This window comes from Rhipicephalus microplus, chromosome X (assembly GCF_043290135.1).
Source record: "Rhipicephalus microplus isolate Deutch F79 chromosome X, USDA_Rmic, whole genome shotgun sequence".
Classification (NCBI taxonomy): domain Eukaryota; kingdom Metazoa; phylum Arthropoda; class Arachnida; order Ixodida; family Ixodidae; genus Rhipicephalus; species Rhipicephalus microplus.
The window spans coordinates 39,714,303-39,731,527 of record NC_134710.1 but is presented as its reverse complement, the minus strand read 5'-3'; the positions used below and the strand labels follow the sequence as shown (position 1 = coordinate 39,731,527).

General features: G+C 45.3%; 1 protein-coding gene and 1 long non-coding RNA gene across 2 annotated transcripts; both read right to left on the bottom strand.

Moving 5' to 3' along the window:
* Positions 1 to 6,906: 6,906 nt before the first annotated feature.
* On the bottom strand, positions 6,907 to 8,244 carry LOC119175834 (tubulin beta chain-like). Its single transcript, XM_037426834.2, has one exon. The coding sequence runs from the start codon at positions 8,242 to 8,244 to the stop codon at positions 6,907 to 6,909; it is 1,338 nt and encodes a 445-aa protein (XP_037282731.2).
* Positions 8,245 to 15,138: 6,894 nt separating this feature from the next.
* Positions 15,139 to 16,842, bottom strand: LOC142776822 (uncharacterized). Its single transcript, XR_012887823.1, has 2 exons — positions 16,217 to 16,842; positions 15,139 to 15,384 (listed from the first exon to the last, which is right to left on the bottom strand). It is a non-coding gene; the product is annotated as an uncharacterized LOC142776822 (long non-coding RNA).
* Positions 16,843 to 17,225: the final 383 nt, after the last annotated feature.

Sequence of the window (17,225 nt, the reverse complement as noted above, 5' to 3'; positions counted from 1 at the left end):
TACGAGCTGGCAGCTGACCAACATTCCCTCGTAAACAACGTAAAGGCACCACGTCTGGCAGTATGAGACCTTCGTTAATGATTAAGGGAAAGAAGTGTATACTTAAGGGCTCGTTTTTCCGTGTTTGGACACAATAATGAGATCTAATAGGCAATAATGCCAAGGAAAGTATGGGGGAAGCTATCAGACCGAATGGTAATGTAAACGTGAAGAAAGAAAAGAGGGTGAAAAGATAACTTGCCGTGGGCAAGAACCGAACCTGCGACCTTCGATTAACGCGTTCGATGCTCTACCATTGAGCTACCACAGCGGCCATCCTCCCAGCCACTTTATTGGGTATATATACGAAAGAAAGAAAAGTAGGTGAAAGATAACTTGCCGTGGGCAGGAACCGAACCTGCGACCTTCGAATAACGCGTTCGATGCTCTACCATTGAGCTACCACAGCGGCCATCCTCCCAGCCACTTTATTGGGTATATATGAAAGAAAGAAAAGTAGGTGAAAGATAACTTGCCGTGGGCAGGAACCGAACCTGCGACCTTCGAATAACGCGTTCGATGCTCTACCATTGACCTACCACAGCGGCCATCCTCCCAGTCACTTTATTTGGTATATATGAAAGAAAGAAAAGTGGGTGAAAGATAACTTGCCGTGGGCAGGAACCGAACCTGTGACCTTCGAATAACGCGTTCGATGCTCTACCATTGAGCTACCTCAGCGGCCATCCTCCTAGCCACTTTATTGGGTGTATATGAAAGAAAGAAAAGTGGGTGAAAGGTAACTTGCCGTGGGCAGGAACCGAACCTGCGACCTTCGAATAACGCATTCGAAGCTCTACCACTGAGCTACCACGGCGGCCATCCTCCCAGCCACTTTATTGGGTATATATGAAAGAAAGAAAAGTGGGTGAAAGATAACTTGCCGTGGGCAGGAACCGAACCTGCGACCTTCGAATAACGCGTTCCATGCTCTACCATTGAGCTACCACAGCGGCCATCCTCCCAGCCACTTTATTGGGTGTATATGAAAGAAAAGTGGGTGAAAGGTAACTTGCCGTGGGCAGGAACCGAACCTGCGACTTTCGAATAACGCGTTCGATGCTCTACCACTGAGCTACCACGGCGGCCATGCTCCCAGCCACTTGATTGGTATATATGTGAATTTAAACTTGGGAGTGTCAGTCAGCGCCACTAGAAGCCGTGGTTGCGAGTGTGACACACTCTTTAAGAGCCTGTTTGCACTGTGCAGTGTCCGTCAATGCAGCAACAATAAATATTCCTGAAAACCATTTTCATGTCTTATTTGCATTTCTGAGGTGAGAAAAACAAATCACAGTACCACTGAAAAGTTTTTTTTACTGTTAGCGCCAGCTGTTCAAGATAGGAAAATCCAGGAACTTGCGATACATAGCCCCTGAGCTTGGCAGTTGTTGTACATCTTTAAGGCCACGTATTCAGCCAATACACTCAGGCCTGCTAGCCTATTTCTATGGACTTGAGTACGGCGTTTGAAAACGGTTCCAAAAAAACCCGAGCGCTTTCTATCGAAGCTTCTGAGTAACAAGCTATCAAATACAAGAATTTGTTGAGAATCTTTGGGTCACACAGATCACGGCGACGGCTTGACAGCATAGGGTTAATATACTGCTTGACAGATCCGAGGCGGGCCGCAGCCATTTTGACTGCATCAACAATGATGTTACGTACGTAGCGGAAGTCGCTGGCAGCCGTGCGCTGATTGGTTCTCCATTCGTCGACCCGCTTCCGGCGTTGGCGCCGGCGCTGCAGATATCTGAATCGTCCAGAAAGGGACGTTTCGGCCATTCTCACCGGCAACGTCGACGCCGTGTTACGCCGGCGTACAAAACGCCGGGAAAACGCCGCAAGAACGCTGCATATGTTTCGGGCTTTCGGCCACGACTGCGATGTACAATGACGAACTGTCCGAATGTCTCTGGCGAGCGAGTCTGACTGCTCCGTAGAGGTCTTGGCAGATACCGGCTGAGCTGCATCCTCATGCAACATCATTCTCGTCGCAGACGCTCATCAAGAAAGTCTGCCTACCGTAGCATGCTTGTAGCAAAACTCTTTCGGTGGAATCTACATTATTAGCAACCCCTAACAGAACCACACGCTCACTGCAAATACTACGCCAGAAAAGGAGGCTGTGGAAGAAGCATGACCATGATTTTTTAGAATAACTACTGCGGATAAGCTGCAAAGTGCAATGGTAGCACCACGCTCCACATCTCGCCCAGATGAGCTCCGAGAGCGTGACCATAAAATTTTGACGGTGATCAAGTCTTTCATCGATGTCATGCGCACCTTTGTAGGTGATATGAACACCCCACCAGCACGACGCACAGTGCAAGTATTGAATGCCCTGAGTTCAGTGCTTGCCAACCTTGTGTAGACACAATAGCTCGTCCGCCGCCTTCATACCATGAAGAAGAAGTGCGAAGTGCGACGGTTTTTCAGTGGAATGCCAGAGGACTGAAATTATGGATTTCATGTTTTCGTCAGTATGTTTTCTGCAACACGTTCCTTATATCAGATATGAACCAAGCCTATCAGAACCGATCAGGCTCTCCGGCTACGAAGCCTTCAATTCATGGACTTGTGGTGAACCCAGCAATGTAATTGTATATATCCGCTCAGATCTAACCTACATTCCGCAATTGGTGCAACCCCACAAAATAAATAAGTACGTGTGCCTCCGTGTTTAAAGCAGAAGGTAGCCTTTAAGCTTATCGGAGCTTACATCTCTCCATCTGTTCAGTTCGACGATGAAATACTGCATAGCATCTTGACAGCAACACCTGGTCCCTCGATTATCACTGGTGATTTCAATGCTCCTCACTTCCTTTGGGGTAGCATAGAAATTGATTCCAGGGGCCGCAAATTTGCTCAATTTGCCTTTCACCACAAACTTCACATTATGAATGACGGTAGTCCAACGTATATACCTGGTTTGAGTTATAGCACTAGTTTGGATTTGGCGCTTGTGTCACGGCAATTTACTCAAGAAGTGCGCTGGTTCACCGATATTAAGACTCATGGCAGTGGCCATATGCCAACGTATTTCAAGCTCAGTGGCTTAGCACATCCCTTTTCCTGAGTTCACAGAAAGGTTAATTGGACAATGTGCAACACAAAGGAGGATGAGGCATCCGAAAGTGTCACGTGTGGCCTGGAGGAGGTAATTGTAAATGTAATGAAAATGGTTAAGAGCACCATTGCGCACACATAAAAGCGCAAAGAGTTCTATCTGGAACTTGAGTGATTACGAACGATTCGAAGGCGGGCTTGGAGGCGGTGCAGGCGCACTAATTCAATTCATGACCTCAGAGATGCTCGACGTTTACTAAAGAAAATCCAACCTTGATTGGACAAGCTGGAGTGTCAAGGGTGGAAGAAATTTTGCGAATCACTCGATCCTCGCGAACCAATGTTCCTTATATGGCAAACTGTACGTGGCCTTCGCTCTACTCCACAACAACGACATCCCTTCAGCTCACTGGCTCTCCGACAAAGCCGCCTAAAGTTGACATTGCCGAAAATTTATGCGGGAGGACTGCGCAGGTAACGTGGTCACCATGAGTGACGAGGTGTTCGGCGATGCTGCTGTAGCGCGTGTCCATAAACTGAATGTGCTTTTCTCACTTGAGGAACTGGACGCGGACGCTACCTGCAGGCGTTCATCGTAACCTGGGCCACGTGGCATCAAGTATGCTGCTTTATGCCATCTTGGAGGACGGGGCCGAGACCTGCTACGGGAATGCTACAACCAGTCATGGACTGACGGTGTCGTTCCCGATAGCTGGAAATCCGGCTGCTTGGATACCAATCCTCAATCCTGGAAAGTCGCCGCTTGACCTCGCATCATACCGACCTATTACGCTGTTTAGCTGCGCGGGGAAATAATGAAAAGAATGGTCCTCATATGCCTCGAGTGATACCTAGAGCGCTACAATATACATCCAGAGGTTATGGCTGGTGTTCGACGAGGCCATTCTTCTATATACAATGTCATCGACCTTGTGACCTCTGTGACGCAACAGAAAACCCTCAAGCGCAAATTCGTTGCCAGGTTCCTCGCCATGAAAGGGGCGTACGATGGGAGTCATCATGGCACTGCGAAAATTATTGAGGAACGAGAATAGGGCAATAATAATTACTGATTCGCTCTTGGTATGCACAGCTCTTACAACTTCTCATACCTTTCGTGCCATCATGACGTTACGATCTTTAGTTCCGTCTCAGCTGAAGTACCTGAAATTAGTATGGGTAGCAGGTAACTGTGGGTTAACAATAATGAAATGGCCGACGCCTTAGCCCACTCATCGCTATAGCCTCTCCCAACAATTCTGGTTATCCTGGCGGTAGAATACTTCACCGCAATCAAGTTTAGAAGATCAGCTATCCACACAGATAGGATGGAAGCAGTAACCACGTGGACGGAATATAATCACCTAAAATATCCATGGAAATCGCTGTTGAGCCATTCTCGACAATCGGAAGAGATGATCACCAGATTTCGATGTCGTGTCCCCTATTAACCTTTTACTGGTACAGGGCTCGTCTGACGATATCACCGCTCTGCCAATTTTGTGGAGAGCTGGAAAACATCGCACATTACTTTTGTCAAGTGCAAGATATTCTCGTATCAGAACTCGACTTCTAATTACTCCTTTTACAAAAATAGGCTTGACCTTATCGGAGGAAAATGTTTTAAGCTTCGGTGCCTCAGGTTAGGATACTGCCACAAGGATGCCTTTGATGCCGTGTGTGATTTCATTATAACTACTCAGCGAGTACCATTTTAATCTTGTAATTTTAATTTTATGTCATTTCTTTAAGTTAAGGCGTAAGTTTTCAAAATTATTCCCGTCATGTTATTACGACAGTCTGAAATACAGGCTCAAAAGCATATTACTTGGAGGTAAATTGAATATTTTGCGTATTATTGCAATGTCATTTCTTTATTTTTGGTTTTAAATTTCATAGCTTACCTAAAATAACATTTAATAGTCTCTACGTTGCATTCTTCGCCAATACATAAAGTTTGTACGTGCCATGTATCTAGGGAAGCAAAGCAAAGGCAAAGCAAGAACGTGGTGCACGTTCAATGCAATATCCGAGTTTTCCAACAGTGCTGGGCTGCCGTCTTCGCTTTCCTCGAGAAAACGGTTTCGCTCTCTTCAATTTACCTTGTGCTGTCAGAAAAGATGCACGCCGTGAAATGTAGCCATGAAACATTTCACGCAAACGCTTTCGTGCAACTCCGTCGACGTACGTCGACACGGATTCGGGAAACAAGTTTATTTGTCAGTTTTTATTGAAACGCCAACAGCCCGTCTAATCCACGTCTAGTGCATGTCACTTGTTACAAATACTTGTGCATATGCACGTATACAGAGCAGCTGGAGAGTGTAATCAATGCACCTTCAGAAACATTTCACTTAAAGGAGCCTAAACGCGCTGCTTCGGGCCACCTCCCGAGTAGAACTCTCACTTTTCAGCAAGATCCGCGCACCGCACCAGAATCACCTGGCATCGCGATTGTCAAAATGGGCACATAAAAAAAAAACCGTCATCGCAGTGCTGCTAGTCAAGCGTTCGTACCAGTCTGACCGTGGTTTTTCCTTGCGTGTGCACAAGCCGGCTGTAATCACTTGCCACAACGTCACGCCCCGCGGTCACTGACTATAGGATTCAGCAAGAAGCGCATTCACTGTGTCACCGCACGAAAAAAACACATTCGGAGACTGGAATAGTTATAACTGGACGAACTATATACGATGTACGACTAGAGGTGTGCGCCGAGGTGGTCTGGACCGGCAGCGGCGTCGTCGGTGCACGCCGAGCAAAATATTCGGCGGCGGCGCACGGCCACTTTTTGTCGGTAATGGCGGTGCCAGCGGCGTGAAAACCGAAACTTGAATTTCAAAAAAAAAGGCTACTACATTGTGTCATTCTCTGCTTATTTAGCTGAAATTCAAGACTTTAAAGAGTGATACCTGAGATAATGTAAGAGGATATGTAAGAGTACAGGCAAACGTTCCCTGAGTGTTTTATTTTTCAGCATACATATTGAATAAATTTTCTTTCAGCACACCCAATTGGTTCACAAAGTTAACACTGTATCACAAGTAGGGACTCACGATGACATTTTCAGTAGGAACTCACGTATCACCTACAGGTCTGGTGGATCTGTAGACAGATATCACGCCAGCTGGAGAGACCATCTTCAATAATGCTTCAAGACTAATGTTAGTAGGAACACCGCGAACAATGCCCTTTGCGCAAGCAAGAAGAGGGGGGGGGGAATAAAAGCATGAACAGCAATGAACGCAAATCTCGTGGAGACCAGTAAGTCCGTTAAGCATTGATTATTTGAAGACCTGCATAGTATGCCAGTTTTGCCGAAGCGCCTCACCTCATGGATGTCCAGAAAATGCCAGCTTATGTTGCGAAGCTCTTCTTTAAACACCTCCGTTTCAGTCAACCGAATGGCTCCACCATCAGTGGACACAAGCGCGACAGGCAAACTGCATATACGCTGTTCTTGAGAAAACACTCCAGTGGTACCGATTCAGCAGGGCGACTGGCCGACCAGGGTGAGCCCTGCCAGGTACCGGAGACTGGCATTGATGGCTCCTGAAAAATCAGCAAAAAGAAGTTCTACAGCAGATAAAGAACCAAATGTGATAAGTGTGGCCCATTCCCTCTCACAGGAAGTGCAACCGAAAACCTTCAGCTGAGCGGCAGCTACTCGTCTTTCTCTACATTTCAAGTTGAAAAAGTATTTATTTTAAAATTGCACAAGAATGAGAAAAAACACTGGAACGAAATGAACAAGGGTCAGCGGGTTCAGGAACAATGAATGAAAAAAAACAATGCAGCCTAAGCCTCGGCATCGGCCTCTTGTTCGTCCTCGAACACTCCCTCCTCATCTGCGGTGGCCCCCTGGTAATGCTGGTACTCTGAGATCAGTACGTCCATGTTGTACTCTGCCTCCGTGAACTCCATCTCGTCCATGCCCTCGCCCGTGTACCAATGGAGGAAAGCCTTTCGGCGGAGCATGGCTGTGAATTGTTCAGAGATTCGCTTGAAGAGCTCTTGGATGGCAGTGCTGTTTCCGATGAATGTGGTGGACATCTTGAGCCCGCGAGGAGGAATGTCGCACACGGCCGTCTTGACGTTGTTCGGGATCCACTCGACGAAGTAGAGGGAGTTTTTCTGAACATTGAGCATCTGCTCGTCTACCTCTCGCATGCTCATGCGACCACGGAAGATGGCCGCCACCGTCAAGTAGCGTCCATGCCTTGGGTCACATGCTGCAATCGTGTTCTTAGCGTCGAACATTTGTTGTGTCAGCTCGCGTACGGTCAGGGCACGGTACTGCTGAGAGCCCCGAGCGGTGAGAGGGGCGAAGCCGGACATGAAGAAGTGCAGACGGGAAAATGGGATCATGTTGACTGCCAGCTTGCGCAGATCGCCATTCAGCTGGCCTGGGAACCTGAGGCAAGTAGTGACACCGGACATGGTTGCAGACACGAGGTGGTTTAGGTCTCCGTACGTGGGCGTGGTGAGCTTCAGTGTGCGGAAGCATATGTCGTACAGGGCCTCATTGTCGATGCAGATGGTCTCGTCTGTGTTGTCGATGAGCTGGTGAACGGAGAGGGTCGCGTTGTACGGCTCGACGACGGTGTCCGACACCTTGGGCGAGGGGACGATCGAGAAGGTATTCATTATTCGATCGGGGTACTCCTCGAGGATCTTAGAGATCAGCAATGTGCCCATACCTGAGCCAGCGCCGCCACCAAGCGAGTGCGTCAACTGGAATCCCTGCAGGCAATCGCAACACTCCGCCTCCTTCCGGACAACGTCCAGCACAGAGTCCAGGAGCTCGGCACCTTCAGTGTAGTGGCCCTTCGCCCAGTTATTTCCTGCACCATTCTGGCCAAAGACGAAGTTGTCGGGTCTGAAAAGCTGCCCAAAACGACCGGACCGCACGGAGTCTATGGTGCCAGGCTCGAGATCAACCAGGATCGCACGCGACACATATTTTCCTTCAGGAGCCTCGTTGTAGTAGACGTTCAGGCGCTGGAGCTGCTGGTCCGAGTCTCCATGGTAGCTGCCAGTGGGTTCAATGCCATGTTCGTCAGAGATTACTTCCCAGAATTTTGCTCCAACCTGGTTTCCGCACTGTCCTGCCTGAATGAGAACAATTTCTCGCATCTTCCAGTCCGGAAAATTTACGCAATTGAACTACTGCAGATGCTCGTCGCGGATTGTCCAGATTCTGTCACGAACCACGCGGCCCTCTTGTTCTTTAGTGCGGCAGCTGGCCAAGACAGACGCGACGCTACAGTTCTAAACTAGTACACATGCGCATATGACTGCAGCCGGATTCCCGCCGTCATCAAAGAGGCAATCGTAGCCAGGACATAAACAAAAGCGGAGAAGCGTTTCAGTTGGCGTCAAGCCAGTCTAGTTACCTGCATTGAGTAAGAGCCATCAGAAGAGGAGAAGAAGAAGAAGACCTAAGATCAGCATTCAACATAGAAAATATAACACCTATATCCTTAACTTCTAACGTGGTCAAACTAATAGAGGCGGTTCTGCACGGCAGGATCACAAGTTGCATAGAAACCAAGTCAATACTAAAACCCCAACAAATCGGCTTTAGATCCGATTGTTCATTCTGGTGTTCCCATGCAGACTTAGAGAGCCGAATACAGCTTGCTAAAATAACAAGACAATGTGTGGAACTAGTGACTCTTGACATTGCAAAAGACTATGATAGCATTGAACATTTGATTTTGCTGAACACACTGATGACTTTTAAACTTCCCACAGTACATGAAGGCGTGTTTAGCAGACTTTTTGACCTCACGGGTATTTTATTGTGTCAAGGATCGATGCTCGTCATCTAGATACAAACAGAATCGCAGAGTTCTCCGACGAGCAGTCCTTTCACCTTTTCTATTCAATATACTAATGAGTTCCATACCGAACTGCCAGGATATCAGTGTCTATGTATATGCTGATGATATAGCCTTCTTTTCTGCTGAGAATGATATTTATGCTCTACAGCAAAAATTACAAATATACTTGAACATGCTAGAAAGATGGCTGCAGTCAATATCAATGGCTTTAAATGTCAATAAGAGTGCTTTCTTGGCGTTTCCCATAGGCGGTTCCACTTCAATCGCAATTGTATATAATCAGAAACCCATTCCGCAAGTAGACTCTCTTATATATTTGGGTGTGTTGTACAATGAAAAACTTAACCGGAGTCCACATAAAGGGTACATTGCAGCTAAGGCTCAACGGGCTTTAGGCTTACTGCGAATAATGAGTAATCGCAAACTTTGTTTACGTAGAGACACCATATGTGTAAAACAGTGAGAATGTACGGTAGAACAATATTTCGCGATAAAATTGACACCATACTTGTGCTTTTATTGGTGCCATGCTTCGACGCATGGGCGAAATGGTGATTAATAGACTTGAATTAAGAGCGATTGGCCCTTCCTTGCAAAAGGTGCACTATTCTGGACTGTCATCAGTGTTTTCTTATTCCTGGCATCAATTGAAGGCCTTGAAAAGTGTTCCAGTTATTTTAATGAGGTGCTATTTCTGACCACTTCTTCTTTAGGGAAATAGTCACCCAACATCATTATTTCATGCATATTTTATTTCAAATGTACTGTGTTGGAGTGAACGGAGGACAAGATACTGTTGCGCTAAAATTGAAAAGAATCACTAAGATGCAAAAAGAAGTAGGCAAGTCAGCCTCTTACTTTTTATAATCGAGTTTTGTCATTGAACATCGTGTTTTTCTGTAAATGCAAACGCGAGCTATAAAACCTAGTTTTGAACGTAAACATCTACTATCCTATCTACTATCTCAGCTTGTTTAACTTGTTCATGATTCATGAAGAATCTCTCCTCTGAAATTAACTCGCAAGGTCAGGTTGACATGATACTCTTAGATTTTGCAAAAGCTTTTGATAAGGTGTCCCATGCTAAACTGTTGTTAAAAATAAATACTATCTTTAAAAACCCAAACCTAACGCAGTGGTTTTCCTCCTATTTCTCCAATCGCAAGCAGTATGTTCAAGTCAGCACGAAAAAATCTGCCCTTGCCAATGTTATTTCTGGAGTTCCCAAGGCAGTGTCTTGGGCCCCCTACTGTTTTTCATTTTTGTCAACGATTTACCTAAAGATATTACGGTCCCAAGTCTCAAGTACAACAGACAAAATAGAACTGGCAGAGCTTTCGAAGTTGATTAACAGGCGTAAGGTATCCGATGTAAGAAGGTATAACATGGAGAGAATTGAACACGCTCTGAAAAACGGAGGAAGTGTCAAAGCAGTGAAGAGGAAACTTGGGATAGGCAAAAATCGGATGTATGCACTAAGGGACAAAGAAGGCAAAATAACTACCAATATGGATATGATAGTTAAAATAGTGGGGGAGTTTTACAGAGATCTGTACAGTAGCCGAGACAACCACGACCTTAATACTATAAGAACTAGCAGTAACCCAGATGACACCCCACCAGTAATGATAGAAGAAGTCAGAAAAGCTTTGGAGAGCATGCAAAGAGGCAAAGCTGCTGGTGAGGATCAGGTAACATCATGTCTGCTGAAAGATGGAGGACAGATTGTGTTAGAAAAACTAGCCACTCTGTTTACGAAGTGTCTCCTGACGGGAAGAGTACCAGAGTCTTGGAAGAACGCTAACATCATCTTAATACATAAGAAAGGAGATGACAAGGACTTGAAGAATTACAGGCCGATTAGCTTGCTCTCTGTAGTATACAAGCTATTTACAAAGGTAATTGCTAACAGAGTAAAGAAAACATTAGAATTCAATCAACCAAAGGAACAAGCAGGATTTCGAACAGGCTACTCAACAATCGACCACATTCATACTATCAATCAGGTAATAGAGAAATGCTCAGAGTATAACCAACCACTATACATAGCCTTCATAGATTACGAGAAGGCGTTTGATTCAGTAGAAATATCAGCCGTCATGCAGACACTGCGGAATCAGGGCGTCGATAAAGCATATATAAACATCCTGGAAGAAATCTACAGGGGATCAACTGCTAGCATAGTGCTTCATAAAGAAAGCAACAGAATACCAATCAAGAAGGGTGTAAGGCAGGGGGACACAATCTCCCCAATGCTATTTACCGCGTGCTTACAGGAGGTTTTCAGAAGCCTAGACTGGGAACAGTTAGGGATAAGAGTTAATGGAGAGTACTTTAGTAACCTGCGCTTCGCCGATGACATTGCATTGCTGAGTAACTCAGGGGACGAATTGCAACTCATGATTACGGAGTTAGACAAGGAGAGCAGAAAGGTGGGTCTTAAAATGAATCTGCTGAAAACGAAAGTAATGTACAACAACCTCGGAAAAGAGCAGCGCTTCGAGATAGGTAATAGTGCACTTCAAGTTGTAAAAGACTATGTCTACTTAGGGCAGGTAATAACTGCGGAGCCGAACCACGAGATTGAAGTGACTAGAAGAATAAGAATGGGGTGGAGCACATTTGGCAAGCACTCTCAAATTATGACAGGTAGATTGCCACTATCCCTCAAGAGGAAGGTATATAACAGCTGTATCTTGCCGGTACTTAGCTACGGAGCAGAAACCTGGAGACTTACAAAGAAGGTTCAGCTTAAATTGAGGACGACGCAGCGAGCAATGGAAAGAAAAATGGTAGGCGTAACCTTAAGAGACAAGAAGAGAGCAGAGTGGATTAGGGAACAAACGGGGGTTAAGGATATCATAGCTGAAATCAATAAGAAGAAATGGACATGGGCCGGGCATGTAGCGCGTATAACCGCTGGTCGTTAAGGGTAACTGACTGGATTCCCAGAGAAGGCAAGCGGGTTAGGGGGAGACAGAAGGTTAGGTGGGCAGATGAGATTAAGAAGTTTGCGGGTATAAATTGGCAGCAGCAGGCACAGGACCAGGTTAACTGGCGGAACATGGGAGAGGCCTTTGTCCTGCAGTGGACGTAGTCAGGCTGATGATGATGATGATGATGATTATGGTCCCCATAAGGTTTTTTGCAGACAATTGCGTAATGTATAAAACAGTCAGGTCTCCTACCGATCAATCAGAACTAAATCTAAACCTCCAAAAAATACAAAACGGGTGCACCATTTGGCAGATGGATCTAAACGCCGCAAAAACAGTAACGATGACCGTAACTAGGAAAAAACGCATTCTAAATACGACGTACTCTATAAACGATCATGAGCTTGGCAGAGTAGAACAGCACAAATATTTGGGTTTATTAATAACTTCCGATCTACGACGGAATTTGCATGTAGACTCCGTTTGTGCTAAGGCTAACAAAGCGTTGTGGAGACTTCGGCGAAATCTGCACCATGCTAGCCCGGAAATCAAATGCTTGGCTTACAAGGCTCTCGTACGGCCAATTATGGAGTACGCAAAGGTGGTATGGGATCCGTACACAACAAGTAACCGCACTAAGCTAGATAGAATACAAAGATTGGCGTCACGTTTCATATTTAACAAATACCTGCAGCGCTGCCACTCCCCAACTCAGCTTTGCAAGCTGGCCCACCTTGAACCACTAGAACAAAGGACAGAGTATGAAAGACTTAAATTACTCTTTTTAATCATTAAAGAACAAGTAAAAATAGACAAATCGAAGTATATGTATATAAAAACTGGGGAAACGTCAAGGCACCGGCATAACATGTACATCCCCCCTCCCAGATCACACAACGATTGTTTTAAGTTCAGTTTCTTTCCGCGAGCGATCAGTGAGTGGAACAGGCTGCCGAACTCCACTGTCTTATCGGAATGTGTACCTTCTTTCTTGAAGGGCCTTAAGGATGTCGTGTATAAAGATGTATAGTTTATATTTTGCTTGTTCTATGTCCTCAAGAGCAGAGTGTTTTGGCTATTTCTTGTCATTTATTGTTATGTATAATAGAAGTTGTATAGGGAGTACCTATTTTTTGTATGTATATTGATTTTTTCCACCACTGTTATAGCCCGAATGGGGCTGACAGTATAATAAAATGAAAAATGAAATGAAAAAACACGATAAGAAACCAACTAAGACACACATAAAACATTTTGGGTGGGAGCATATTGGTTGTTTGGATTATGTCTGTTAGCGCAGTGCTGGTTTAATGAAAGAGGCTCACTTTGATTGAACAGTTAGAGTACTTGGCTCATTTTTGATTAGAAACTGCCTTTTTGAGGTCATGTTACAATATTGAATTGCCCCATTTCGATTATAACGGTTCTAGAAATTGAAGATACTTAGGTATGCTTTTCCAGTGTAATTTAGCTCAGTTTCGATTTCTACATCTGGCTCTTTTTTTTTAAGCACCTCATATGTATACGTACTATCGGCATCCAATGAAATGCGAACAGTGGTCAGTAAACAATCGTATAGTGCGCACCCTCCAGTTATCACGATTGATAGGCGCGCGGCAGCCCTATTCGCCATCGCTGCACATGTCCACGGTGATGCCTGGATGGGGCACGCTAGACCGTTGCTGACGCTTGCCGCTGGTCGCGTTTCAATTGACGCCGACAGTACGAATTTCTCTTGACGTTTCTCGCAATCATCACAAACGCGATCCAGCCCTCATTTCCCGAGCGCTGTTCATATTGATATCTTCCTCATTCGTTCTGTTTTGTTTTCTTTCTTCTGACTGCGAGCGCGTTGGCAATAACAGCATCGAGGTGCAGTCTGACTCCAATGATGTTGACGTCGTTTATGCAAGTGAGCCTCGCAGACATTCTGCGTCGGATTTCACACGTGTTCTGCCACTGTGCTGCAGCAAACTATGGGGCTTCATGACTTTGATCTCGTGTTTCATTTCTTCCAACTGGTGCCCTCGCATCTGCTCTTCGGACGCGTGCAGCATTCAAGGGCAGGTTCACTGCTGTGCGGCGACTCTTTTCACGTCTCTTCTATTCAAGTTCTCCAAAACGAAAACGTCCTGATTAAAAAAACAGCATTCGGCAATCGCACGCCTCGCGAATGCCACGCCTTGTTCGCAGAAAGAGCTGCTCGCCCTGTGAGAGCACGGAGATGGATGTAGACTCCCTGAAACGCAATCCTGCTTCCATGTCGAGGTCTTCGATACGAGGTTCAAAGTCTGCAACGACATCCATCGCGGCAATCATGAAAGCCGCGGCTGGCAGCCTATTAATTGCACGCGTGGTGACATGATGGCGCCTTCTAACTCGCTGAGAGCAACCAGATTCTTGACGACCTCCCTTCATCACTAAGTCTGAGGCGAGATAAATTAAGAAGGAGATAAACGGTATGCGTTTCATCTCCTCTGTGAACTTATCTTTTCTCACCAACGCAAAACTGCACGAATTCAATGCCCCTGCTCATTCCAGGTCAACCTAATGTTTCTCATTAGTGTTTCTTTAAGGTCTAACCTACTGTTCTTATCAGACGCCCAAGAAGGAGAGTTACACCACAAAAGATCTATACGCTTATGTTTTAGCCAGTACTTCGGGGGACAAGGTGGTCATGGACATCGACTTCACTGTCGGCCTCAGGCGGTAAGCTGTCACTGTAAAAAAAAAATACTCCGAGGTCGGAGTCAAGCTCTTGTCCTCTAGCGTCCCTCTTATACGAAGCAATTTTTACTCTGAACCTCCAAAGCAAAGTTTTTGCTCCGGCTGGCCGGAGGAAGGGCGTGGCGCACCCGGAGTACTTTTAACATATATTTCACTCCGGCCGACCTGAGCAATTCCTGGTGCCGCCGGAGTACTTTTTACTGGCTTTTTCCTCCAACTGGCTTGAGTGACTGCGCGCCACTTCCAGATCATTTTTCGCAAATTTTTCTCTGTGGCTATCCGGAGCTTTTTTGTGGTATCTCTATCCGGAGTGTTTCACAAATGCACTTATACTTCGTCTGGACAGGATTTCAGTGAGGTGAATCAGTATTTTTTCAAGTTGCTCCACAGTTTAGTTTTTTTTTTGTGCTGATCATTTCACGCATTGGTTAGATGAAAGAAGTCTCCATTCTCATGCAAGAACTGCAGAGTCACTGTGTATTTTTACACAAAGTTCTAGCAAAAGAAATTCAAGAAAACACTTAAGTTCTTATTGTTTGATTTATTCGAAATAATTCACGGTTTCTGGTTGATGAGCCAGCCCTTGGCAAATAAAGACAAGAAACAAACATGCAAAAAGCCACCAAAAATTAAAAAACAAGAAGACAGATAACATGAAATCAATATGCGCGACAAAGGAAGCGCGGCCACCGGGAACAACTCTTCACCATCCTCGAAGGACCATTCATCATATTCATTGACGACGCTGGGGTTCAGCTGATTGCTTCCTGCATAATTTAGCAAAAAATAGTTATACATGAGAACTGCAAGTCATGCGAAAGGCACGAAAACTGAGAACACTGAGGCCACGGACACTCAATAAATCCTATACAGTCTGCGAGTAGATGAGAACAACCAACTTCTAAAGCTGACCTCACACAGAGACAAAAAAAAAAATAAGACAGGATGAGCGTTCAATATCAAGAAGCACATCCCATGTACTCCAGTGTTAGACAGCCGCTACATGATAAAAACAAACCTACGTGACGCGAACAAAGTTCAAAACTGGCCAAATTTGTATTTATAAATCGACAGCGTCTGCCTTTTCTGAAACATTCAAAAGCAATTTTTTATTAAAATAATCGAATTTGGGTACTCTCGTAGATGGCATCAAAATTGCTCCTCCCGATCATTTCCCAATTTTATGAAATATTAATGCTGATTACAGTCGCATTTTAGTACGTGCTCATTGTCATACTTGTGGTAAAGTAGGCCCTTAATGTTTTCATGGTTGCAGCCTGTCTTTAAGGAAAAACCTAGCTTCATCTCGTTTGCAAAATAATTTTCTAGATAAGTCAGCATTTTTTTTGTTTTGTTTTTAATTTGCACTACCCGCTCTGTTTTGATACTTGTCGTAGGGAACATTTTTCAAAGTAGTTATTGCATGAGCACGTAGTTCCTCAAAACGAACAGCCTCAAGCACAGAATAAAGAAAATTTTCCTACAGCGCAACAAAATAAATAAGCAATAGAAGGTACGAACGTTACACCCCCTAAGCCAACTACATTTTCACATATACTGAGAGAGATAAGAGAAGGCTGACCAATTTACTCAACTTACAGGTCCGCGCAAACGTCCGTATGCAACGCAAGGTGATGCACGTAGACACGTCATGGCGCGCGCACCAGGCTTGCAGAAATTATCTTTTCCCCTCTTCTGTTCACAGGCAAGCGCTGTTGCATTGTCCAGGTCAAAAATACGTCTCAGCACTGTTCGTCAGAAAGAGATAGATGTGTTTTATTCTCAGAGAGGACATAAAGGCAGACATTTGAGCAATGTTCCTGTTTGATCGGAAAAACAAAACTCCCGTCTTCCGCAAAAAAAGTAAATAAATAAACGGCAGTCACAGCCAACAGCCATGGCAGCAGTACTGAAAAGAGAAAAAAAAAAGCAGCAGCAGGATAGTAATTTCTCTTGTCATCAACACAGCGAATACGGCTAGTTTTTAGAAAGGGTGTCCTAGCCTTTCTTACTTTCTTTCACTACCATATGTCCCCTCCGTCTTAGAATGTTGAGCCTAAAGCCCCTCCATCGCATCTACTGCCGCTTTTCAGCCAGCGCAAAACGCATGGTGGGTCGTTAGTTGAGCCGGGCTGCCAAATGGGTTAACTTCACAACCCCCCCCCCCCCGGTTCCACAGAAACGTCGAGCGCCCCATGACTGGTTCTCTTAAGCAACCCCTCCATTTTCTTCGCATTCCTCGTCCCTAGTCTCCTCAGTTCCTTTCGCCCCTCTCTTCCTTGTCCTAAAAGCACCACGTCCCCTGAAGCAAAGAGTCCAGTACACTTCTAGATTGATATCTCAGATACCACTTCTACAATCAAAATAACTTTTTCATCAATATGAGTGCGCGTATGCGTTCTAATCTGCAAATGCATGTAATCTGCACGTAATCTGTAAATGTCGTCGAAAGACGATAGTCTTGCGTGTGGAGAGAGTGCACAAAACATTTATTTGATGTTCTGCGCAAGAAAATTGGTGAATGGTATTCCGGGGGCGCTGCGTTAGAGTGCCTCGAGCGTGCAGCGGAGGCCAACGAACGCATCAAGTCACGTCACACGTGAGACAT

Coding starts and splice junctions, on each gene's coding strand:
- LOC119175834 (XM_037426834.2), bottom strand. CDS start 8,244: ATGCGAGAAATTGTTCTCATTCAGGCAGGACAGTGCGGAAACCAGGTT.